At 43.6% G+C, this 23,855-nt stretch overlaps 1 protein-coding gene across 2 annotated transcripts in view; it reads right to left on the bottom strand.

Moving 5' to 3' along the window:
• LOC5573007 (DNA N6-methyl adenine demethylase) overlaps window positions 1-23,855 on the bottom strand; it is a 486,750-nt gene that overhangs the window by 3,419 nt on the left and 459,476 nt on the right. For both annotated transcript variants that reach the window (XM_021843564.1, XM_021843565.1), the window contains 7 exons: window positions 6,278-6,406; window positions 3,252-6,003; window positions 2,986-3,190; window positions 2,721-2,884; window positions 2,378-2,656; window positions 2,079-2,310; window positions 342-1,974 (listed from right to left, as the gene is read on the bottom strand). In XM_021843564.1, the coding sequence (XP_021699256.1) occupies window positions 342-1,974; window positions 2,079-2,310; window positions 2,378-2,656; window positions 2,721-2,884; window positions 2,986-3,190; window positions 3,252-6,003; window positions 6,278-6,406 (5,394 nt within the window). The remainder of the gene's footprint in view (window positions 1-341; window positions 1,975-2,078; window positions 2,311-2,377; window positions 2,657-2,720; window positions 2,885-2,985; window positions 3,191-3,251; window positions 6,004-6,277; window positions 6,407-23,855) is intronic.

Here is a 23,855-nt window from a genome sequence, read left to right as displayed (position 1 = left end):
GTTTATATTATAGCGAGGTGACAATTCTCGACTCGAGTGAAGTAACTCTCCATTTGATTTACACGGCGAGTCTCTTCCCTCGAGTCGAGAGTTGTCACCTCGCAATACTAGACCGACAATTTTCACCTCACGCCACTCGTAGAATCAGGGTGAAACTGTAGTAGAATCAGTTGGTGATGATTCCCTTCATCCGAAACATACGGTCACCAGACCCGACCGGAGTTGGCCTCGGTTAACGCGCCAACAGATAATTTGAAACGGCCTTTAAGATACAATCAACACTCAAATACAGTAGAAATGTTCACCGAGAAGCTTCCAAAGAAAACCCCAACAATACTTACATCGCCCATGTGCCGCATGTGGTGCAGGTCGTCCAGCGGTTCCGACTTTATGTCGTCCTCCTGCATCAGCAGCATGTCCTTGTCGTCGATGGGATCGTTCGTGGCCAGGCCCAGCTTCTTCAGGCGCATCTTCTCCGCCCACTCGGCAATGCCGTGCTTCGGCCGGTTCAGATTCCGATGCTGGTAGAAGATCAACGTCATCCGGGTCGGGTTCAAGCGATTCGGCTTCTTCAGGGCCGTCGTCGAGTGCATCTCCAGCTTGGCGCATTCGATGACGACGCTGCCGTGCGGCAGCGCGATGGCCACTCCGCCCATCTGCGAGTCCTCGAAGCAGTCCACGTTCTCGTTGGTTTCCGTTACTTCGCCGAGAGTTTCCTTGGGCGGTGGTGGAGGTGCCGGCGGTTGCGGGGCTTGCTGCATCGCTGGAGGAATGTCGTGCTGCTTGGGATTCAGATGGGGCTGATGCGGCGTGTGCAACTGCGAAGGAGTGCTGGGCGGGATGTGTGTCTGATGGTGTGGATGTGGTGGATAGAGATTCCAGTTTGATGGCGGAGGAGGTGCCGGTATGACCGCAGTAGGTGGAGGCGGAGGTGCCGGACCAGTTCCTGGCAGTTGAGTCTGCGTGGCCGAGTACATGTTGTGATATGTAGGGTGGTAGCTTTGGGGCGGATAGCCGTAGTTGTAGTTCTGGTATGGATCGTATGGCGTGTACGGTGAATGGTAACCATAGCCCATAGGAGTGTTTGGGTGGTAACCATAGCCTGGGTTGTAGTCTGGTGGTTTAGGTTTAACAAAACCTTGCTCCGGCTGTTGGAGCGTGTGGTACGTATTTTGACTCTGTTGTTGGTTCAATTTGGTAGTACTGTAGTCATCTAGATGGATTGGGGTTGGCGTTTTCGTCGGATCCGGTATGCTAGGACTGAAAGCAGAATTACTGCTGTTGCTACCGGGTCTTGTGGTTGTATCGGGAATTTCTTCATTGCGTCCCAACATTTTGTTAGGATCGGTTCGATTGCCGTAGTAATCCGTTGGCCAGTTGTTGTAGTACTGTCGGTTATCGATGTATTGACCGGTGTTGTAGTCGTAACTATACGGTGAATCCAGCACCGTGCTCGAGATCTGGTTGGACTGCAATTGGGCATCAGTGAAGTTGTCAATCATGGAAGCCATATCTACGAGTGTGCTGTTGCCTCCATTGTTTGGCGAGGTAATTGCATTTGGTGGAGTAAATGCACTGTTCGACCCATTGTTTCCTGTAGCCGGTCCTTGTGGGGTAGTTGCTTTAGTTGCATTCGTCGCACTGTTGTTACCATTAGCGCTAGTTTCACCACTGGCTTTCGAGCTATTGCTGTTCGAACTTTGGCCTTTCGGTGAGCCAGATCCTGAAGAGCTTTGACTACTGTTGCTTCCATTGCCACTGTTGCTGTTGTTTGACGAATTGGAGGAACCTTTCTTGCTCTTAGATTTACTCTCCTTTTTCGTCGGAGGTGGTGGGGGAGGAGGAGTTTCTGGAACCGATTCCTCATTGTTTGAATCATCCTTTGATTTCTCGTCCTTGCCGTTACCTCGTTTCTTTCCATGACGTCGACATGGCTGCAGAGGAGTTGATCGCACCCGAACTTCAGTTGCAAATCTACAATAGAAGATTTCATAAGGGTTAGATATGGTGTTTAAACGTCAAAAGTTTCAAGCTTCAAAAGAGGCTCTCTAAAATAGAAACCAATGCTTTACACTCACTTCTCCAGGACTTGTACGGCTCCGGTTTCGGCCTTTTTCTTTTGACCTTCTTCGCTGTCGAACTCGTCCGTAGTGTCCATGGTGTACAGGGGAAGAATATGTAGCTGTTCATCATCGGCTTTGACACCAGGCGGAAGCGGTTTTAGTAGAGTAACCTGCACCGTGCATCCATCCTGCATGTTGTGCAGATCTCGATGCGTATGAGCACAGAAGTCCAAACAGCAGGTTACACCTGAAGAAATCGAAAATGGCTGTTACAAAACTGATCTCCTAAGCTATACAATCCTCGATCGCATTACCTGAGAAAGGCTTTCCGGGTTTCAGTCCCAGTCGACAGTCGGGAGCTTCCCGTTCGTACTGGACCTGATTTTGGAAAGCTTGAGGTGCAACCGTTACGTACAGCGGACTCAGCATTGTTGCCAAGATGTTCATCCGTTCTTCGATTTCTGCTTCTTCGTTCTTCACCGATAGACGGAACTTGCGTACCGTTTTGGAGCGAGCGTATTTACAACCGTTGTAGTACATGGACCAGCTGCAGCCGAAGCTGTACGACACTCCACAGGTTTCCGGATCAAGACCTACGGTATCAAAGAATCGCTGTCTTAGAAAAGATGTGTTTCTAACGAGCCCCTTTCCACTTACCCTGACAGGCGCAAGTTCGGTTCTCGTTGGTCGCACAGCGACGCACCGTTGGAAGACCGTATTTGTTCAGTTTGACCGACAACATCCGGTAGACGCTGTCGGCTTCCTGCGTTGGAATACCATCCCAGACTACGATACATATCACAATGAAGGCCGCCTTACACCTGTTCAGTAGATTGAATACGAGAACAACAATTAATGAAGCTCACTGTTCCGCAGCTGCATGGTAATGGTTCAGAAAATTGAGATCCGACCATCGACTCACCGATGCCCTTGTCTCCGTTTTACAATGAAGAGAAGCTTCTCTTCCGGATCGACTCGTCGGATGACCCATTTGGCAATCGGGCAACCCTGGCTGGACTTGCCTTCCTTGCCGGTGTACACAACTTTCTCTATCCGTAGTTGTTTGCCGGATAGACCCACACGGGTTTCTGTTTCACGGCGAAGTTCTTCTAAGGATGATGCAGCACCTAGAGAATGGGAGTTGTTGATTAGATGATTGTTCAATAGAACTGAAATAAGCAAACTTACCTAGATGGGTGTAGTAGCTTCCCGGTTCGGACGGAGCCTTTGTGTCCGAAGAGGTGAAACAATCGCAGTCCGGTGCTTCCGGTTTGTGCGCCTTTTCCAGTTTTTCATCTTCCGCCTGTTTAATGGCGGCTGCTTCCTGTTCCTTCTTCGAGCCTTTGGATTCTTTCTTTTTGCTAGATTTGCTACTACCGCCTTCAGGTTTGGTTTCACTGTCACCGGAAGACGAATCTTTGTTGGCCTTCTCTTTCTTTTCGGACTTTTTGGACTTCCCCGTGGTAGGTGTGGGGGTTGGTTGTGTCGGAGGGGGAGCTTCCGGTTCGGGTGCTGCTTGGGCGCTTGGAGTGCTGTTGGGTATGGCCGCAGGAAGATTGTTGACCGGGCTAGGTTCACTCATCGGTGGTACACTAGTGTTGGTGAGATACGAGTTGTCTTCCGCTTCTAGTTTGATAGGAACGTCCGGTTGCGGAATGCCGCTGTTTTTGGGAATCGGATATGTATGGGCGGGGATCTGTTGCTCAAAGTTGGTTTGATGGGCAACGGGTGTGGTGATGGCGGGTAGTGGTGTTGTTACTTCTGGTGTTGGTGGAAGCGCACTGCTACCCGAAGGACTGTTGAAATTTTGATTGTGATAGTTGGGATAGTTTTGGTAGCCTGGGTAGGTACCGTAAGGAGAGTAGTAGCTGTTGTATTCAGATTTCGTCGTTCCGGAGAGACTAGAGCTGCCGTGCTGGGGAAGTTGGCTTTGTGGTGGTTGACTGCTGTCGTTGTATTCTCCGTAGCGGATGAAGTTTTGGTAGTTCTTTTCGTAACCGTCGGACTTGATTGGCTGGCCGTCATCCAAAAGACCCGGTTCCTTTTTCACGTTCATTAGGTTGTAACTGGAAGAGGAGGAACTTCCGCTGGTGGCCGTTTGCGGATGGTGGAAAGCACCGCTGTGGATGCCGTGCGGAGACTGCTGATGTGGAAGGTGTGGATTGAATCCGCTGTTGAGGTTGTCGTGGCGGAACCGGTTCAGAGGAGTTTTATCGTCTAGCTTGTTGTCCAGGGGATGGCTGGGGTAGCCACCGAGACCAAGCGACGATTGGTTACTACTACTACTGCTATGATTGATTGCTGGATATGTTTGATTAAGATTCGGATACGGCGACGGTGACGACGATGACGATGAGTGTTGATCGTTCATAAAACTACTGCTTGAATAGCTATTAAGATTACTGGAAGATTTGTTAGAGTCTATCGGTTGATTCATGTCGAGATGATGATTGTTTTTCGATTTGCTATGCTTATCGCTATTCTTATGGCTACTGCTCTTAGATTTGGAGGAGGACGATGATGAAGACGATGATTTGGAGGAATGAAGCTTATGCTTGATGTCGTGTCCGCCGCCAGTATCATGATGTAGGCCACCACCTCCTGGGTCGGTATTATTCTTGTCGATTAATTGCTGCTTCTGCTCAAAACCCTGATGCTTACTACCGTGATGAAGGTCGCTCAAAAGCGTGTGATGTTCGTGCTCTGCTCTGTTTGTTCCATTGCTCTCTATGCCGCCTAGACCAGGCGATTTGCTGCTTTGCTTCCAGTTGGGATCAACAATATTGCTTATACTGTTGATCAGACCGCCACCATCTCCGATAGTACCATCATTGGATGTACTGTTACTGCCACTGCCTGTTCCGCCACCCATCATGGGCGCTGGCGACTGACCGGAAGCAGGGTTACTACCACCAGCCGCTAGCGATGTAGGCGTTAGACTGTCTCGGAGATGGTGGCTATACGATAAAAAATGACCGGTCTGTTGTTGGGCCGGTCCCTGTGCTTGGACACCTAGATGACTCATGTGTTGACCTGTCGGTTGTAGGCCTCCGACTCCGTCCTTGGGATCGTTTTTGTTCATGATCATCGTTTTCAACCGTGAGTTGAGGTTTACTCGATCCGATTGGTTGAACATATCGGGTGATTGCTGCTGTTGTTGTTGATTCCAGCCCACCCAGTCGCCTTGGGACTGTTGTTGACCACCATTCATGTGACTGGGCGACTGATGATTGTCTGGTGTTTGCATGGGTGAAGGGGTATGCATGCCGCTATGCGTTTGCTGTGCATAGACGTTGTTGTTGTTTGCGGTGTTAGCACCATTGTTGTGGTTCGGCGATTGCTGCAGATTGCTATTGTTGCCATTGCTGCTGTACGGATTGGGAGACTGCTGGGCGTACAGCTGTTGGTTGGAGTTCGGACGTGGGGGTTGCTGTTGTGTTTGTCGGTTCGGCGACTGAGGAACCTGTGCCGGTGGGTGCATGGAACTGCTGCTGCCGGTGCCACTGTTGGCTCCGGTGCTGGTGGACGTTCCGTTGGCGTTGGTTACGTTAGTCGTTGCCGAGCTGGCTTGGGTGGTGGTTTGGCCGCCATAGTCTTGGCCTGAATATCCATTACAATTGAGTGAGCGCGGCGGTACGCTGTTCACCCGTGGATATCCAGGCATGTCGTTTCCCGACGTCTGTTTGTTCAGCTGGAGATTGAACTGATCGTGCGGATTGTGGGATACGACGGCTGGACCGGTTGAGACCTGACCGGCATAGGTGACGGTCGGTGCAAAGGAAACGCTTTGCAGCGATACCTGGTTGATCGGTGTGATTTGGTTGGTTTGGAATTCGTATCGCTGAACGGTTGGCGGTGCGGCATAGGTGCGACCGTAGTTCGGGTCGAACCCGATTCCGGCCGTTTGAACATAGCTGTTCGGTTGGTATGCTGCATAGCCCTAGAATATTAGATAGATTGATTGCGGGTGAGAGTTGAGTGGTTTCTGAGGTTCTGTAGAATGTTGTGTCTGGTGGTCGAAATGAAGAGTTCGAATGGAGGGAAGGGGTGGATAAACTGAAGACAGGTGCGTTCGCTAAGGTGGGCGATTAGTAGAAAGGGTTGCTAGTCGGGATCACCCGCTCGTAGTCGAACTGGTCGAGATGTATTGATGATGGTGGTGGAAGTGTTGGATGATGATGATGATTTACAACGGCATGGTATTCGTAATGTACCTGTGGCTGGAATTCGAGAGAGTTGAGCGGCGTGATGGCGGGGGTGTTCTGCGGAATCTGCTGGATGAATTGATTCTGCCAGCCCTGCGACGGGTCGGCTTGCCAGGTTGGGTAGAACGCCATTGGTGCCTGTGAAGAAATGAAGAAAGATTTACAATTATTGCAATCGGGTAATTACAGAGGAGTGGTGGGATGTGCTTTACGGTGAAACTGAACTTCCTCCGGTCGGAACGTATAATGTTTGTGGCGTAATTTGTTCCCATTTAAGAAAGTCCCATTATTCTAGCACACGTGTTATTCCAGTGCTCGCGCCCATTATAGCCATCCCTCGTCGTTGCTTAATGTGTTTTTTCGCTCTGTTCTTTTTTGTCGACATTCTTGCAGTTTAAGGCCGTGGTAAGCATCTAATGTGCAGAGATAGAAATTTGTGGACTGATGTAAAAATAATGATAAAATATTCAATGAGAAAGTTAGAATGACTATGTTGGGGGTTTTTCAACAACAATCTTAGTGAACTAAGCTAAGACATTCTCAAAATGAGTCAAAAGATCTTCACACATTCTCAGTTTCCCTATAATCATTCTTCATTAACGATATAAGGCAAGGAAACGTTCAGCTGAGCGTGTGGGTGGATCGCAAGTTCCAAACGATTTGGCACATCTGTATATTTAACGTACGCATTATGCAGGAAAAATGTGCTTCTGTCATGTAAAATTAAAATCGTTTGCATGTTTGTACCACACAACTAAAGCATAACGATGAAAACGACTGGGGTGCGGGATGGTGGTTTTGATGACAGAGCAGGGGGATGTTGATTTCTAAGCATTCGTTAGATGACAACGATTACTACTATTGCCGAGAGGGGGCCGGATGGCAAAAGTGAGAGTGAGAATGTATGGGTCTAAAAATAAAAGAAATTTAATAGAGCAATTTCTATGCAAACGAGACGCATGTGTGTTTGTGTGTGTGAGTGAGTGTTTATGTGCTCTCTCGTAAACTGAGACCGGCTGCATTCCCCTAGCTATTTATTGTTATTACAAATAATTTATTAGGAAATTTGCATGGACATTCTGTTTTGTGTTCTTTTCGGTGGAACGAACTTTTCCGCTGATCGAACAAGATTCGAAACCATCATAAGTCTGAGAAATATTCGAATAGATACTGGTTTTGGAACTTTCAATAATTACGTATCAAAATAGATATTTTTGACCATCTCTCCCCTAATCACATGTTTCGTATTTGGAAACATAAAAAAATGATAATCGAAGTTTGCGGTTTTTACAACTTTGTACTTGAGAAGAATTGAATTTTACATAAAGGTAGGTATGCTGTTCGGCTCGAGACAAGTAAAAATTTCTGCCAAAGAAATGGTCAAGAAATTTCCTACAGCGAGCTCCATTTGAATTGACATTTCGTTTCAACTGAGTACTGTGATCAAAGAAAAATGCTTTTCTTGAGCATTTCTTGCAAGAAATTTCCCACGCATCGAGATAGGCGATTACTTTTCTGTTGAAGTGCATACTTCGCTTAACTTGCGTATTCCGCAGTCGATATTGAAACAATCGGGAAGCCGTTTAAGGTGGCTATCAAAGTAACCATGAAATGTTAGTTTAATGAAGTCCATGAGTTGATATATAGGTTTCATAGAAGTTTCACTGCTTCGTACCCAGTAAGTGTAATTCTAAAACTTTCCAACAAAATACCACAAAGCAAAAACTTCCTCGTGATTCAGGTGAAATTCTTCGTTTCATCAATTTGATGGAAACGCCATAAAACATGTTCGGTTCAATGCTCATCATTTACCTTCATTCTTTGCTTAATATTTATTAAAAATGAGCCAACAGCCCAACACCGTTCCACCGGTGGCAAGATGTGCGAAAGGATTCCCCTGCAAGAGCACCTAACGCCGAAACTCCGGAGTTTTCATCCTTTCAATTTCATAAATAAACAAAATCGTGCTCCGTCGTCATGTAGCGCAAAACCAACCCAAAGCAAGCCATGCCAAAAAAAAAACAGATGATGTAGACCGAGAAAAGAATCCGCCTCAATTCAGAATATTGGACTACACAACACGACGACAGCGACATCACCATCATCCTCGGAAAAACTCATTTTCTGCGTCCGGAAAATTCATCAAAAGTGATGTTCTCATTTTCGGTAGGTAGTCATCTCGTCCTTTTCATCTAACGAACGCAATAAAAGTGTGTGCCGTTCGAAAAAGTGTTAGTTTTTCGAATGGGTACCCGATTAAAAAAGATAATACAAGCCTAATAATTCACTTTAATGTCATCACCATTGCATTTTTATTTAATTTCACAAATAGTTAATTAAATAATTATAGCCGTAAGGCTGTAGATTTCAAAAAACGCTCACACCTAAAATCGGAAATCGATCTCGGTATCTAACTGCTACATCTCGGTAATTATTTGCCGAAATCTCGGTAAATAATTGGATTCTCGGCGAATCGTATTGCGGAGGTCGGCGAAATAATTTTAACATGCTCTTATCGGCTTATCGAACAATTTTAAATTAAGTGAAGATTTTAATTATTATAGTGAAACCGATGTTCCATGGCTTAATATCGACTCATGGAACCATACTTAAAACCAAATTTCATGGTTACTATGATGGTCCATTCAAACTGCTTTTCGTGGCATTTCTGTTCCATGACTCGATATTCCCATGAGTCGATGGTACCTTGAAATATCGACTCATGGAGGTTTGACTGTAATGTTACGTGATATTACCCTTCCGTGTACCTTTCATGATTGAATTTAAAATTACTTAGTTGCTCTTTGTTACTTAATCTACTTACGCGTTACAAAAATATACACAAGAAACCAATCAAAGTGTGCTGCAATCGTTTGTTTTGAGTAGCATTGGATATAAATAAGCCATTGAAGTGGTTGCTATGCAATTAGGCAGTAGGCTAGAAAGGAAGTTGCATAGGGATTGTAAAAGCTGGTAATGTTGCAACGAAAAGTTCAAACTTTCGCAGTCGGTAATTCGGAATTTTGCTCGGGAAAAGATGCTCGACGATGTTGGAGCTACCTATAAGCCGATGGTGAACAATCGACACAAAATATTGCCAAAGTTTTCGATCGGTTTGGGATGACATAATTTTTGCTCCGATGTCGGTGTGCAGTGCTGGCTATGTAGTGCCCTTCCGAAAAGATTCATTAAAGGTCATAAATTTCGCACAAACAATTTAATTTTTCAAATATTTAATAATGCCCCTTTTTCGGCCACGGACAGAACCGGCGCCAAATCATCAACCGAGAAGCGAGATAGTAAGTTGGTTGCTATAAATTTATGGCTGTCGCCGGTTAGTTCATAGCCTACTGCGTTTTGTTTTTGCAAGTGTCAAGCCGGAGGAATTCTAAGCGGCACACACAATAGCGGGAAACGAAGGAACGATAGCCGGTGACGTAAGTAAGCACACGAGGCGGGGAGTCTTTCTTCTTAGAGGAAACAATAGTTTGAGGTGTTATTCACGCTTGCGATCAATAAATTACCGTTGTCGTCGCCGCCGGTAGTTAGTCGAGTGCAGTACCCGGTAGCGGTGGCTGTGGGTGCACCCGCTCCTCCGTGATGGCATCATCGCGCACGGAACGGAACGCTGCCTTCTTCGAACCCCGCTGCTTGGATGGTTGGTTGCCGTGGAAAACAGCCACGAAAAGGGAAAATTCAATTGTAATAAATTAAACAAAGTCGCTGAAACGTAATTTATACCCCTATTGTCTGCGAAATTTTCTATAGCATCTCGCGAACTACCGCCATGTGTGTTTGTGTGTGTGCATGTGCGCTGGTGTGCGTGTTTTTAATGTCATTAAAAGGAAACTTCAGTTTTTCAGTACGCGAAACTTTGTGCCTCTGGCGGTGGCACATACATGCAGAAACAAGGCCACAAACACATCCACGTCGACGACGACGACCACCGACCGCATCGAGGAGGAAAACAGGAAACCTTCAATAAATCAACCTCCGCACACACAATGCACTTGCACAGGAAATATTTCACCTTCATTGCCTTGTGTGTGCATCGCACGGACCGAGGGGCCATCGACGTAAATCTTGTGTCCCTCTAACATTCTTCTCCGGAGCACCGTTCCAGTTCACTTGGCGGTGAAGATGGATGGTGCGACAGAGCTTGCTCGGAAGCCCTAAATTTGGTTATGGCCTTTTGCGGAAACTTTACGCAAGACACTGGATCTTGGCATCGAGGATAGAACATAGTAGCCTTGTGAATGATTGGACATTTTGAATTGCCTAAGGAATAATAATATAATAATGTTTTGATGTCATGTGTCAAATCGAAATTAAACAAATCGAAATTAAAATTGCGAAAGGCAACCACGTGTTCCGAGGGAGAACGACTCCTCATTCGCTATATGGGCGCTTCATCCTCCGCTCACTGATTTTTTGTTAGGTAACGGATTTCGGGCAAAAATTTCAGATCGTTCGATACTTGACAGGTGCTGCGACAGGGTGAAAACTGCTGTTCAAAACTGTGCTTGACGATGTCATGCGGAGAACGAGACGCAGCAACCGTAGTTTGACTTTCACGAGATCCAGCCAATTTGTTTGCTTCGCGGAAGACAAGTTGATTATCAGCAGATGTATACCGATCGTACAAAAGCTAGCCGGAGAAGCCGTTTTAAGATAAACAGGGTAGCGTTCGAGGGGCCCAGATAGCCGTAGCGGTAAACGCGCAGCTATTCAGCATGACCAAGCTGAGGGTCGTGGGTTTGAATTCCACCGGTCGAGGATCTTTTCGGATTGGAAATTTTCTCGACTTCCCAGGGCATAGAGTATCTTCGTACCTGCCACACGATATACACATGCAAAAATGGTCATTGGCATAGTTAGCTCTCAGTTAATAACTGTGGAAGTGCTCATAAGAACACTAAGCTGAGAAGCAGGCTCTGTCCCAGTTTGGACGTAACGCCACAAAGAAGAAGGGTAGCGTTCGAGGTGAAAGTCTAGTTTGTTAACCTTGGAACAGCTGACAACGGCTAGATTCATTAAATACGTAGGCACATCATCTGTGGAAATAGTATCCAGTGATTCCAGAGGAAACTGTGACCACGAAAGGTGGTGGTTATGAAATCTAGACCGTGCTGGTATCAAAAGACCGGATCTAGATGTATTCCACGAGCACTTCCAACTATACTAAGATCGGTACTCAAGGCTGTGCAGAGAGTTCATAAATCTAATATTGAATCATGAAATCCAGCCAGTTTATTTGTTTCGTTAATGACATGGAGATTATCGGCAGAGTATACCGATCACAGTACCCGGCAGAATAGAGAGCGGTACAAGAAAGCGAGAGCATCCGAGAAAAGAATTAACCGCAGAGAGAAAAAGCAATATGAAGAAGATATCATTACTGAGGCGCAGAACAGCATGGAACAAAATGATATGCGGAGATTGTACGAAACTGTCGATGGCGTGCGAAGAAAAACAGCGCCCCTTCTCCCGTCAAATGCAATGATCGTGAAGATAACTTGCTAACAGACAAATCCATGGTGGCTGCAGTAGTAGATATTCCATGATAAAATGAAGCAAAAACTAGATGCTATAAAGAAGAGATTAACCGCGGTTATAATAGAATGTATACAGTTTCTCTGGAGAGATCACCCGGATGCGTTTCGGGAACATGACTCAGTTCGGGACAAGGTGGATGCTTCGACATTATAAATATAAAGAGCGAGAATCTTGGCATCGAGGATAGAACATAGTAGCCTTGTGAATGATTGGACATTTTGAATTGCCTAAGGAATAATAATATAATAATGTTTTGATGTCATGTGTCAAATCGAAATTAAACAAATCGAAATTAAAATTGCGAAAGGCAACCACGTGTTCCGAGGGAGAACGACTCCTCATTCGCTATATGGGCGCTTCATCCTCCGCTCACTGATTTTTTGTTAGGTAACGGATTTCGGGCAAAAATTTCAGATCGTTCGATACTTGACAGGTGCTGCGACAGGGTGAAAACTGCTGTTCAAAACTGTGCTTGACGATGTCATGCGGAGAACGAGACGCAGCAACCGTAGTTTGACTTTCACGAGATCCAGCCAATTTGTTTGCTTCGCGGAAGACAAGTTGATTATCAGCAGATGTATACCGATCGTACAAAAGCTAGCCGGAGAAGCCGTTTTAAGATAAACAGGGTAGCGTTCGAGGGGCCCAGATAGCCGTAGCGGTAAACGCGCAGCTATTCAGCATGACCAAGCTGAGGGTCGTGGGTTTGAATTCCACCGGTCGAGGATCTTTTCGGATTGGAAATTTTCTCGACTTCCCAGGGCATAGAGTATCTTCGTACCTGCCACACGATATACACATGCAAAAATGGTCATTGGCATAGTTAGCTCTCAGTTAATAACTGTGGAAGTGCTCATAAGAACACTAAGCTGAGAAGCAGGCTCTGTCCCAGTTTGGACGTAACGCCACAAAGAAGAAGGGTAGCGTTCGAGGTGAAAGTCTAGTTTGTTAACCTTGGAACAGCTGACAACGGCTAGATTCATTAAATACGTAGGCACATCATCTGTGGAAATAGTATCCAGTGATTCCAGAGGAAACTGTGACCACGAAAGGTGGTGGTTATGAAATCTAGACCGTGCTGGTATCAAAAGACCGGATCTAGATGTATTCCACGAGCACTTCCAACTATACTAAGATCGGTACTCAAGGCTGTGCAGAGAGTTCATAAATCTAATATTGAATCATGAAATCCAGCCAGTTTATTTGTTTCGTTAATGACATGGAGATTATCGGCAGAGTATACCGATCACAGTACCCGGCAGAATAGAGAGCGGTACAAGAAAGCGAGAGCATCCGAGAAAAGAATTAACCGCAGAGAGAAAAAGCAATATGAAGAAGATATCATTACTGAGGCGCAGAACAGCATGGAACAAAATGATATGCGGAGATTGTACGAAACTGTCGATGGCGTGCGAAGAAAAACAGCGCCCCTTCTCCCGTCAAATGCAATGATCGTGAAGATAACTTGCTAACAGACAAATCCATGGTGGCTGCAGTAGTAGATATTCCATGATAAAATGAAGCAAAAACTAGATGCTATAAAGAAGAGATTAACCGCGGTTATAATAGAATGTATACAGTTTCTCTGGAGAGATCACCCGGATGCGTTTCGGGAACATGACTCAGTTCGGGACAAGGTGGATGCTTCGACATTATAAATATAAAGAGCGAGAAGCTTCGGGTGAGCGAAAAAGAGCGCGTCAACTGCGTCACATGCTCAAGTCCATGTTGACGAACTTAGAAGCGAGCGCGCCAATCGGTATCTAGAATCGGGCCGAAGGTCCGAAGGCGCAGCTATGATGAGGAATTATCAGTCTGTTGGAAAATATTGGCAAGATTGGACGTGGTGTTTTTTGGGCTTAAGATTTCCCAATCCTCGAGGTAATGCCAGCGGATAGTTGGTTCGGCAGATGCCGAATAAAATTAATTAGACATCACGACAGCTGCCAGGTGGAAAGAGCACTTTGAGCATTTGTTGAACGGAGAGAACATTAGCGCGTCTGAGAACAGATTAACCATCAGCGACGATGGACGAGCTGTGAAGTCCTCGACGCTAGGAGAGGTGAAAAAGGCAATCAGAGAGTTGCAGAACAGTAAGGCTGCTGGAAAAGACAAGCTCTCGGCCGAACTTTTCAAGCAAGATAATAAGCAGCCTTATGACATACTGCACCGTGCGCTGTTAAGGATATGGGAGGACGAAGAACTGCCTTCTAGCTGGTTGGAGGGCCACATCTGCCCTCTGTATAAGAAAAGGCACCGACTGGAGTGCGACAATAACCGAGGAATATCGCTTCTTAATTCGGTGTACATAATAATGGCACGTATTCTGTTCAACATAGGCCGCTGGAGGAATCCTTTGTCAGCGAATACCAAGCTGGTTTTCGTAAGAGCCGATCAACAACGGATCAAATGTTTACCTTGCGACAAATTCTTGATAAGTTCCGGGAATACAACTTGCAGACTCACCATCTGGTTATTGATTTCAAGGTGGCGTACGGTTCAGTGAAGAGAAATGAGTTATGGCAGATAATGATAGAACAAGGTTTTCCGACGAAACTGAATAGACTGATTTGTACAACGTTAGATGGATCGAAATCAAGTGTGCGGGTTGCGGATGAGACTTCGACTCTTTCGTAACCTTAGATGGAATGAAGCAAGGATATGCGCTTTCGAACCTTTTGATCAACATTGCCCTCGGCAATGCAGTTTGCGGCTTTTTGCAGTTAAGGAGGACCTAAGATCACTTATCGTTCAGGGCGACTGGAAGCAATTGGCTCAGGACCAAGTGCAGTGGAGGAGAATTATCCATTCGGCCTTAGATTCAACGTAGTGGATTGTAGCCCATCAAGTATCAAGTAAGTAAGCATTTATTTACCTTGGTATTCTAGTAACGTGCGATAATGATGTTACCCGTGAGGTGAAAAGGTGTCTTGCAGCTGCAAATAGGGGCTTCGGCTGAGGTCCAGCTCATGAAACATGGCAGGCTGCGTGGAGCTGGTCGCGTGGTACGAATGCCGGAAGAACGACAACAAAAAATAATATTCAGTAGAGAACCTGAACAAGGCAGTCGACTTCGCGATAGGCCTCGGGATAGTCGGACAGGATGGCTTTTAGCCGTTCAGAAGGACCTAAGGGTCATTAACGTTCAGGGCGACTGGAAGTGATTGGCTAAGGACCGAGTCCAGTGGAGGAAATTGTAGGCCATCAATTCTTAAATAAGTATACCAATCACAAGTGCTCGTATGAGAAGCAGTGTCCCGATAAACTGGGAAACACGAGGAAAAAGATGAGTCCGTCTACTGCGGGACTATTCACAGTAACTTAAGTTGATAGTAGTTAGGGTGAAAACACATCTCCTGTGGTAGTCGTACCTATTAATTGCTCTATGAAACTGTGATCGAAGGCCGGAAGTGGACATGGTACGCAGCAGGACGGTGTGTTAAGCAGCAAAGGATGAAACGTCAGCTCTTCTAACTCTATAGTGAATCCAGTATTCTCAAGATAGCCATAACAGGAGCAGAACACTAGTCTTTGCAGAAAACATATAAGTCTGATTATGTCGACGATGAATGGTATGCAAAACCGTAAAAGCTCACTGACGAACACTTTAACCCATAGGTGACTTGCCAGGGACTATGACAAGTATCACCACCGTGTGATGGGTATGTATCGTTTTGACGGTTTAATGCAGACAATCGATAGCAAACGAAGAATTTGTATGCAATTCAGTCAAGTCACTGCGTCGTTGATGACATTAAGTTTATCGGCGGATGGATAACGAGCGCAGGGTGATAAATGACTGGACAATGAGTACCATTGGTACTTCGCGTACCTGCAGATATAAAATAAATCCCATTTGTGGTCCTTAGCCTCTTGTCCAGTAACTCCTATCCCTACCTCCCCGTGGTGACGCCTGGGATACAAGTAACGTTAGGGAAGATCGGGTAACCAACCCCGGTGGGACCTTGGTCGTATGCTGACAGGAAAGGGGGGTTCCTCTCTTCTGAGGGTGTACCTTATCAGAGCGTCTGTTCTCCATGTTAGGAGCGGCTGATCATTGTCCTAGTGCCAGCGTGGGACTCTAAACAGTGCTGTACACGATGGTCCTCCGGCGAGACAGGGGGTTGGTGCAGGCCTTACAAGCCAGCCGTAAAAATCATCAATACAGGAAGCATTCAATGTAAATTTGTACCGGAACAATTGGCATAGATCCAGGCATCGAAAACGGACTTTAGCAGCCATGGACCGAGTTAGTTGGCGTAACATTGCATTGTGGCGCAGGTCATGTCTTGAAGGACGTAGCGCCATTAAAAGTAAAGTATACCGAGCGCAATGGAGCTTTCCTGAGAAGCACCAGACGGGGATGGTTATGTGGTGAAGAATCAGTGCATTTGACTCAGGAAGGCTGACAGCGCTTTTGGACGAAGGCACATCGTATGTGGAAGTCGTGTTAATCAATGGCTTTAGGATGAAACAGTGGTCATAAGACCGGTGCACCGCGGTGTTGAACATGAAGCATAGACCATGCTGGTATCAAACAATTAGTTGTGGAGGAACGCTCCTTTCTATTTGGAAAATGTGTACCATTGCTTGTGAAGGACCTGAAGTACACGACGGACACAGAACCATCTTTTATTGTACCGTAATCCGGGGTAACATTGATCAGCGGGGTAAGATTGATCGGTATGATCCTTCTCGTAAAAAGTTCGAATCATCATTTATTGATGAAATATTTTCAAAGTATGAATGGTGCCTCTCTTTTTTACATCCATAAGCTAACGAAAGTTGAGGTTTTTGCGAAAATTGGTTTTCGTTCATGCGTGAATTTGTCAACTTTTTGAATCAATGATTTGTATCATTATGGATGACACTGCCGAAGATTCATGTCTCACATAAGTTCTGCAAATGGTATGAGCAAGGAAAATGCGATGGTAACTAAAAATGGCATCGCTGAAAACGATTCCGTTGTCAAATTTTTCATAAGTTTATTCAATTAAACAACAATAACGAACTACTATGAGGAATGCAGAATTTCCTTAGAAAATTGCCTACCTTTAGGTGTATTCCACGGTTCAACGCGATTTTATTTTTGAAATAACTCAAAAAGTAAATGACTTGTAAGAATTTGGTCTTTATATTCGGCTTCAGGGGCCATGATTAAGTAAGCAACGACATTTTCAATATTACCGAACCTTTTTTTACAAGGGTGATCAATGTTACCCCATACCAGCTTAATAAAAAAATCACTTAAAACATTTATTCAAACACTAGTGGTCCCGGCAAACTTCGCCTTGCCATCAAGTAGGCTGTTGAAAAACGCTTCTGATCGTCCCATATAAAATGACAGTTTGGTTCGCGCTAGTTTTTTCAACTTTCCCGGTGAATATCCTGGGATTTTTATACACACAAACACGTCGGAACCCTTGACGAACAAAACTGAGAAAGAATCATTCAAATCCGTTGACCCGTTCGTAAGCTATTTCGTGACATACAAACACAATTCCATTTTTATTAATATAGATACTTTTTTTTTTTTTTTTTTTTTTTTTTTTTTTTTTTTTTTTTTTTTTTTTTTTTAATTTCTTTATTAGTATCATTCCAAACATTACATTCATTTCTTATATCTAGGTGTTCTATGTTATTTGACAACACTATCATCCTAATTTGGTAAAACAAATTTAAGATTTAATTAACATTTTGTTAACAACATATTACATTTCATTTGCCGTAGCAGTTCAGTTTTTTTACAGGTGAGTTGATTTCACCTGCTTATAAGAGAAAAAAAAACGTTTTTAATATACTTAACCTAACTTAACCTAAACATATAACGCATTAATCGTGGCAATAGAAGATTGTAACGATTTTTGCCTGAAATTATTAATGATTGTATTTGACATTTGTTCCAATGTTTCAACATTGGATATTCTATGTAACTCATTGGTACTATACCAGGGAGGAAGCCTCAGAATCATTTTCAAAATTTTATTTTGAATTCTCTGCAGAGCTTTCTTCCTGGTATTACAACAGCTAGTCCATATTGGTACAGCATACAACATGGCTGGCCTGAAAATTTGTTTGAATATCAACAGCTTGTTCTTAAGACAAAGTTTTGATTTTCTATTAATAAGGGGATAGAGACATTTTACATATTTATTACATTTGGCTTGAATGCCCTCAATGTGATTTTTGAAAGTTAAATTCCTATCTAGCATGAGCCCTAGATACTTAACTTCATCTGACCAATTTATTGGAACCCCTCTCATCGTGACAACATGTCTACTTGAAGGTTTCAAATAAAGAGCTTTTGGTTTATGTGGGAATATTATTAGTTGAGTTTTGGAAGCATTAGGAGAAATCTTCCATTTTTGCAAGTATGAAGAAAAAATATCCAAACTTTTTTGCAATCGACTACAGATGACACGCAGGCTTCGTCCTTTGGCGGAGAGGCCTGTGTCATCCGCAAACAAAGATTTTTGACATCCCTGAGGTAGCTCAGGTAAGTCAGATGTGAAAATATTGTATAATATTGGTCCCAAAATGCTGCCTTGAGGAACACCAGCTCTTACAGGAAGTCTTTCAGATCTGGAGTTCTGATAATTAACCTGAAGTGTACGATTTGACAGATAACTTTGAATTATTCTAACAATGTATGTTGGAAAATTAAAGTTTTTTAATTTTACAATCAAACCTTCATGCCAAACACTGTCGAATGCTTTTTCTATGTCTAGAAGAGCAAGACCAGTAGAATAGCCTTCAGATTTGTTGGAACGGATCAAATTTGTTACACGTAAAAGTTGATGAGTGGTCGAATGTCCATGGCGGAATCCGAACTGTTCATTGGCAAAAATTGAATTTTCGTTGATGTGGGCCATCATTCTGTTCAAAATAACCTTTTCAAAAAGTTTACTGATGGAGGAAAGCAAACTGATTGGACGATAGCTAGAAGCTTCTGCAGGATTTTTGTCTGGTTTTAAAATTGGAACAACCTTAGCATTTTTCCATTTGTCAGGAAAATATGCTAATTGAAAACATTTGTTAAATATATCAACTAAAAATGATAAGCTACTTTCTGGAAGTTTCTTGATGAGGATGTAGAAAATTCCATCATCGCCAGGAGCTTTCATGTTTTTGAATTTTTTAATAATAGTTCTCACTTCTTCCAAATCAGTCTCCCAGGCATTTTCGAAAACGTTCTCTTGATTGAGAATATTTTCGAACTCCTGAGTAACTTCATTTTCAATTGGACTAGTAAGTCCTAAATTAAAATTGTGCGCACTTTCAAACTGCATAGCAAGTTTTGGAGCTTTTTCGCAATTAGTTAGTAATAATTTGTTTTCCTCTTTCAATGCCGGTATTGGCTTCTGAGGTTTTTTCAAGATTTTCGATAATTTCCAAAAGGGCTTAGAGCCAGGGTCCAATTGAGAAATTTTATTTTCAAAATTTTTGTTTCTTAATTGAGCAAAACGTTTCTTGATTTCTTTCTGCAAATCCTGCCATATAATTTTCATAGCAGGATCGCGAGTGCGTTGAAATTGCCTTCTCCTCACGTTTTTAAGACGGATCAAGAGTTTAAGATCATCGTCTATAATCACGGATTCAAATTTTACTTCACATTTTGGAATTGCAATGCTCCGGGCTTCAACAATGGAATTTGTTAAAGTTTCAAGAGCATTGTCAATATCAAGTTTATTTTCTAAAGAAATGTTAACATCAAGATTGGAGTCAACATACGTTTTATATATATTCCAGTCGGCTCGTAAATAATTGAAAGTGGAGCTGATAGGATTGAGAATCGCTTCTTGGGATATTTGAAATGTAACAGGGACATGATCAGAATCAAAATCAGCATGAGTAATCAGTTGGCTACAAAGATGACTAGAGTCGGTTAAGACCAAATCAATCGTAGATGGATTTCTAGAAGAGGAAAAACATGTGGGGCTATCAGGGTATTGAATTGAGAAATATCCTGAAGAGCACTCATCAAATAAAATTCTGCCGTTGGAATTACTTTGAGAATTATTCCATGACCGATGTTTGGCATTAAAGTCACCAATGACAAAAAATTTTGACTTATTGCGAGTCAATTTACGCAAGTCAGTTTGGAGCAAATTAACTTGCTGCCCAGAGCATTGAAAAGGCAAATAGGCAGCTATGAAAGTATATTTACCAAACTGTGTTTCAACAGAAACACCTAAAGTTTCAAAAACTTTAGTTTCGAATGATGAAAACAGTTGATGTTTTATACGCCTATGAATGATGATTGCAACTCCCCCACATGCCCCATCAAGTCGATCATTACGATAAACAAAAAAGTTAGGATCTCTTTTGAGTTTAGATCCAGGTTTTAAATACGTTTCGGTAATAACTGCTATATGCACGTTATTAACCGTAAGAAAATTAAACAGCTCGTCCTCTTTACCATTCAGAGAACGAGCATTCCAATTTAAAATATTTAAATTATTATTTGGATCCATTAGAAAAACGTAATCCAATAACAATTTGATTTGTAAATTTTACACCTACTTGGACTGCTTCAGTCATAGTGGTGGCTTTGAACATTGCATCAATCATTAGATTCAATTGTTCAGTTAGAAAATTAAAATCAGAGGCAGACATGCCATGTGATTTCCCATTGGAATTTCCGGTAGACGAAGAAGCGGAGTTACCTGTGGCGGTAGGGTTTTTTCCATTTGATTTGAAACAAGTAGAATGGGTACCCATGGATCGAACAGGGGAGGAGTTCGAATTTCCTGCTACGATATCGGCAAAGGATTTACCGTGGGTAGATACATTCGAAATAGAAAGATTCGAACGGCTACCCGACGGATTAAAATTAGTTTGTGAATGAGCATGATTATGATCTTCCTGATGGGTATGATTCATGATCAAGCGATCGTTAACTGAAAAATGAGCATTGTTCGATACTCTACCAGGCAAATTCCGGAAACGACCGTAATCGTAACGGATATTATCTTTCATCTGCCTGGCACGAGCCTCAATGACCTTTTTGCGTGAAGGACAATTCCAAAAATTGGACTTATGGTTAGCCCCGCAATTACAACATATGAATTTGGTGGTATCTTCCTTCACTGGACAGACGTCTTTGGCGTGAGAAGAACCTCCGCAAATCATGCATTTAGCATCCATGCGACAATTTTTTGTACCATGACCCCACTTTTGGCACCGACGGCACTGAGTGGGGTTCTGGTAATTTCCTCCAGGTTTCTGGAAATGTTCCCATGTCACACGGACATCAAACAAAAGTTTTGCTTTTTCTAAAGCTTTAATATTATTTAGTTCTTTTTTGTTAAAGTGAACTAAATAAAATTCTTGAGAAAGCCCTTTCCGAACAATGCCAGATTGGGTTCTCTTTTTCATAATGATTACTTGGACTGGGGAAAATCCAAGTAAATCATTTATTCCATTTTTGATCTCTTCAGGTGATTTATAGTCACTTGAGAGACCTTTCAAGACAACTTTGAACAAACGTTCAGTTTTGTCGTCATAAGTAAAAAATTTGTGCTTCTTCTCTTCAAGATGTTTGAGAAGAAGCTCACGATCTTTAAGAGTTTCCGGCAAAACGCGACAGTCTCCTTTCTTTGCGATTTGGAAGGAAACCTTGATTCCCCTAATGGAGTTCAAGATCTCCTGCCTAAATCCCGCAAATTCGGAACAACTGACCACGATAGGCGGCACTCTTTGCTTCCTCACTTGAATCAAAGAGCCTGGGCTAGAGGCTGCTTCGATTTGGTGTTCGGAAAATTTGTCTAGAGCATCGAACTGATTGCTCATTTCGATACAATTATTCGTTTCACCCTTGGAAGAAAGTTCGCATTCCGGGGAAGCGTCCTTTCTTCCATTCTTGCCACGTGTAGTGACAGTTTTAAAACCCACTTTTTTGGAAGGAAGTAGTGAATTCAGAGATTCACCCTTCCTTTTGTTTGTTGTTGATACCATGTTTAATTAATAAACGAAAGAAGACGTGACCTTCGAAAGGTTTTTTCCCAAGACGGTGTCCAAGAAGGATTACCACCGCTAGCTTTCGCCAACGGGTCCAACGAAAAATCGAAGGCATGGGTCCAAACAAGGATCGTAAAGGGATCAATAGTAGAAAAAATAGTACTGAAAAGTACTGTTTTAGTAGCACTGAAAAGTACCGTTTTTAATTTTAGCACTGAAAAGTACTGTTTTTGTAGCACTGAAAAGTACTGTTTTATTGCTTTAGGTAGTTTTTAAGAAAACTTCCAAGAGCAGAGAGAATTCGTGTACGCACAGCACGAAGGTACGATGCGCACTGTTCAAACATATTTATATCAGCTTAAAACCAAAGTACAGTATATAGTCACTAGCGGTAGGTGCCAGTACTTGTTTTAAAAATATAAAACCTGCGACATTTGCATTTTTAAATGAAAAATTTGAGAAATATCCCAAAAACTGATCAATGTTACCCCGGATTACGGTATATAGGAGAACGTTGTATAGCAGCAAGGAATGACTTTTTGAATATGGATCAGAGTCATGAACGGTCGTATGGAGCCCAATTTTCATGCCTTTTGTACAATAAATTTATTTATCTCTCTGAAGCACTTCGACAATGCTTATGTTGACGAAATGTGAACAGTCATATTAAGTCTCAATAAAACCGTTTAATGATCCGCGATGCAGTCATTCACATCATCCTCACCGGCTATTTACTTCGGCTCCAATTGGTGTGTGGCCCAATTATCACTGTACCACGCTCGCTGCATGACCATTGATGTCGTCGGCGGCGGTGTCCTTTATATGGGACACTCGTTTCATTCACAAAAACACATCAACACCGTAGGACTCGACTGCTGTGCTGTGGCTGACTGGCTGGCTGGCTGCATTTGCGAATGCATTCCTCCCTTCACAATCGCAACCGCGAGTTCCGTGCATTGCCGTTGCCGGCCGGCCGGCAATGACCAAAAACCGAGCAATACATACATGGTAGCAATTTGTAGTACTACAGATGCTTTCAGAGGCCGCTGGAGTCGGAGCGGAGCTGGAGGTGGGTATCATTAATACTCACGTGCTCATTAATTATTAATTTTCAATTACTCTCGCTCAACGCCTGCTGTGCTGCGTGCGTGATTGCATGCGCGTTCTCTGTCCGTCTGCTGATGGGCTTGATGGGCTGGTCAGAGTAGGCGCCGGCGAGGGCCAAGTCACTCTCCGGAGCGCGAGATCAAGCATCAAGGAGGCATACGCGTTACGCGATACGCAACGGAAGCAACGGGATTCATCTGCGAAGCGAAAGGAGGAGGACAAGGAGGATTCTTCCATCCAATCGAATCGAACCCAAAGAGGGTCCCGGGTGTTTACGTTGCTTGCGTATCACGAACTTGTGTTTATTATCGGTGTTTGAACGCAATTTACCGACGTAAACATTCGCCATCAGAGGTACCGTGCGCGCATATCGGAATTAATTAAGAATGCAAATATTTTCCTAACCATCACGGGGTTGCTGAAAGCGAAGGAAATGCGAGTGCGGGGCTGTGGAAGATGATTGGGATGTTTGTGCCAGAACTTGTTTTTAGCAGTTCTTTGTTCCACACGCGGGGATGCATCCCATGTCTTTTGCTCAGCAACGTTACGTTGTGTTGGAAAGATATGCTCCAGCTCTCCGGTGCGGTGCATGGAATGTTCTCCGCGAAATGTTGCTCGTTCTAGGAAAAGTATTGGAGACGGAAGCATGGTTGTGTGTAAAGCTGTACGCTATAGGTTTTCGAAAAGGTTGGATTATTTTGAGTCCCGATTTCAGCCAACATATGCCAGGCTCGTCCCAAAGAGGTTTAGAATTCACGTGATCCAGTAAATTTCTTTGTTTCGCGATTGATTATAACAAAACTATTGAAATGTTGGAAGCAGCGTGTTAGCAGCCGGATTATAGTGGAGACCAGTCAGTGAAATTAAAAAAAAAAACGAAAACCATCACTTCCATCCAACCCAACACGGACAGATTTACCCTAGTTCGAATCTGACTCCGGAGGACGTAGAGTTCGGGAAGCCC

This window comes from Aedes aegypti, chromosome 2 (genome assembly GCF_002204515.2).
Source record: "Aedes aegypti strain LVP_AGWG chromosome 2, AaegL5.0 Primary Assembly, whole genome shotgun sequence".
Taxonomy (NCBI): domain Eukaryota; kingdom Metazoa; phylum Arthropoda; class Insecta; order Diptera; family Culicidae; genus Aedes; species Aedes aegypti.
Note: the sequence above shows the minus strand (reverse complement) of the source record. Positions and strands in the feature narration are given on the sequence as shown.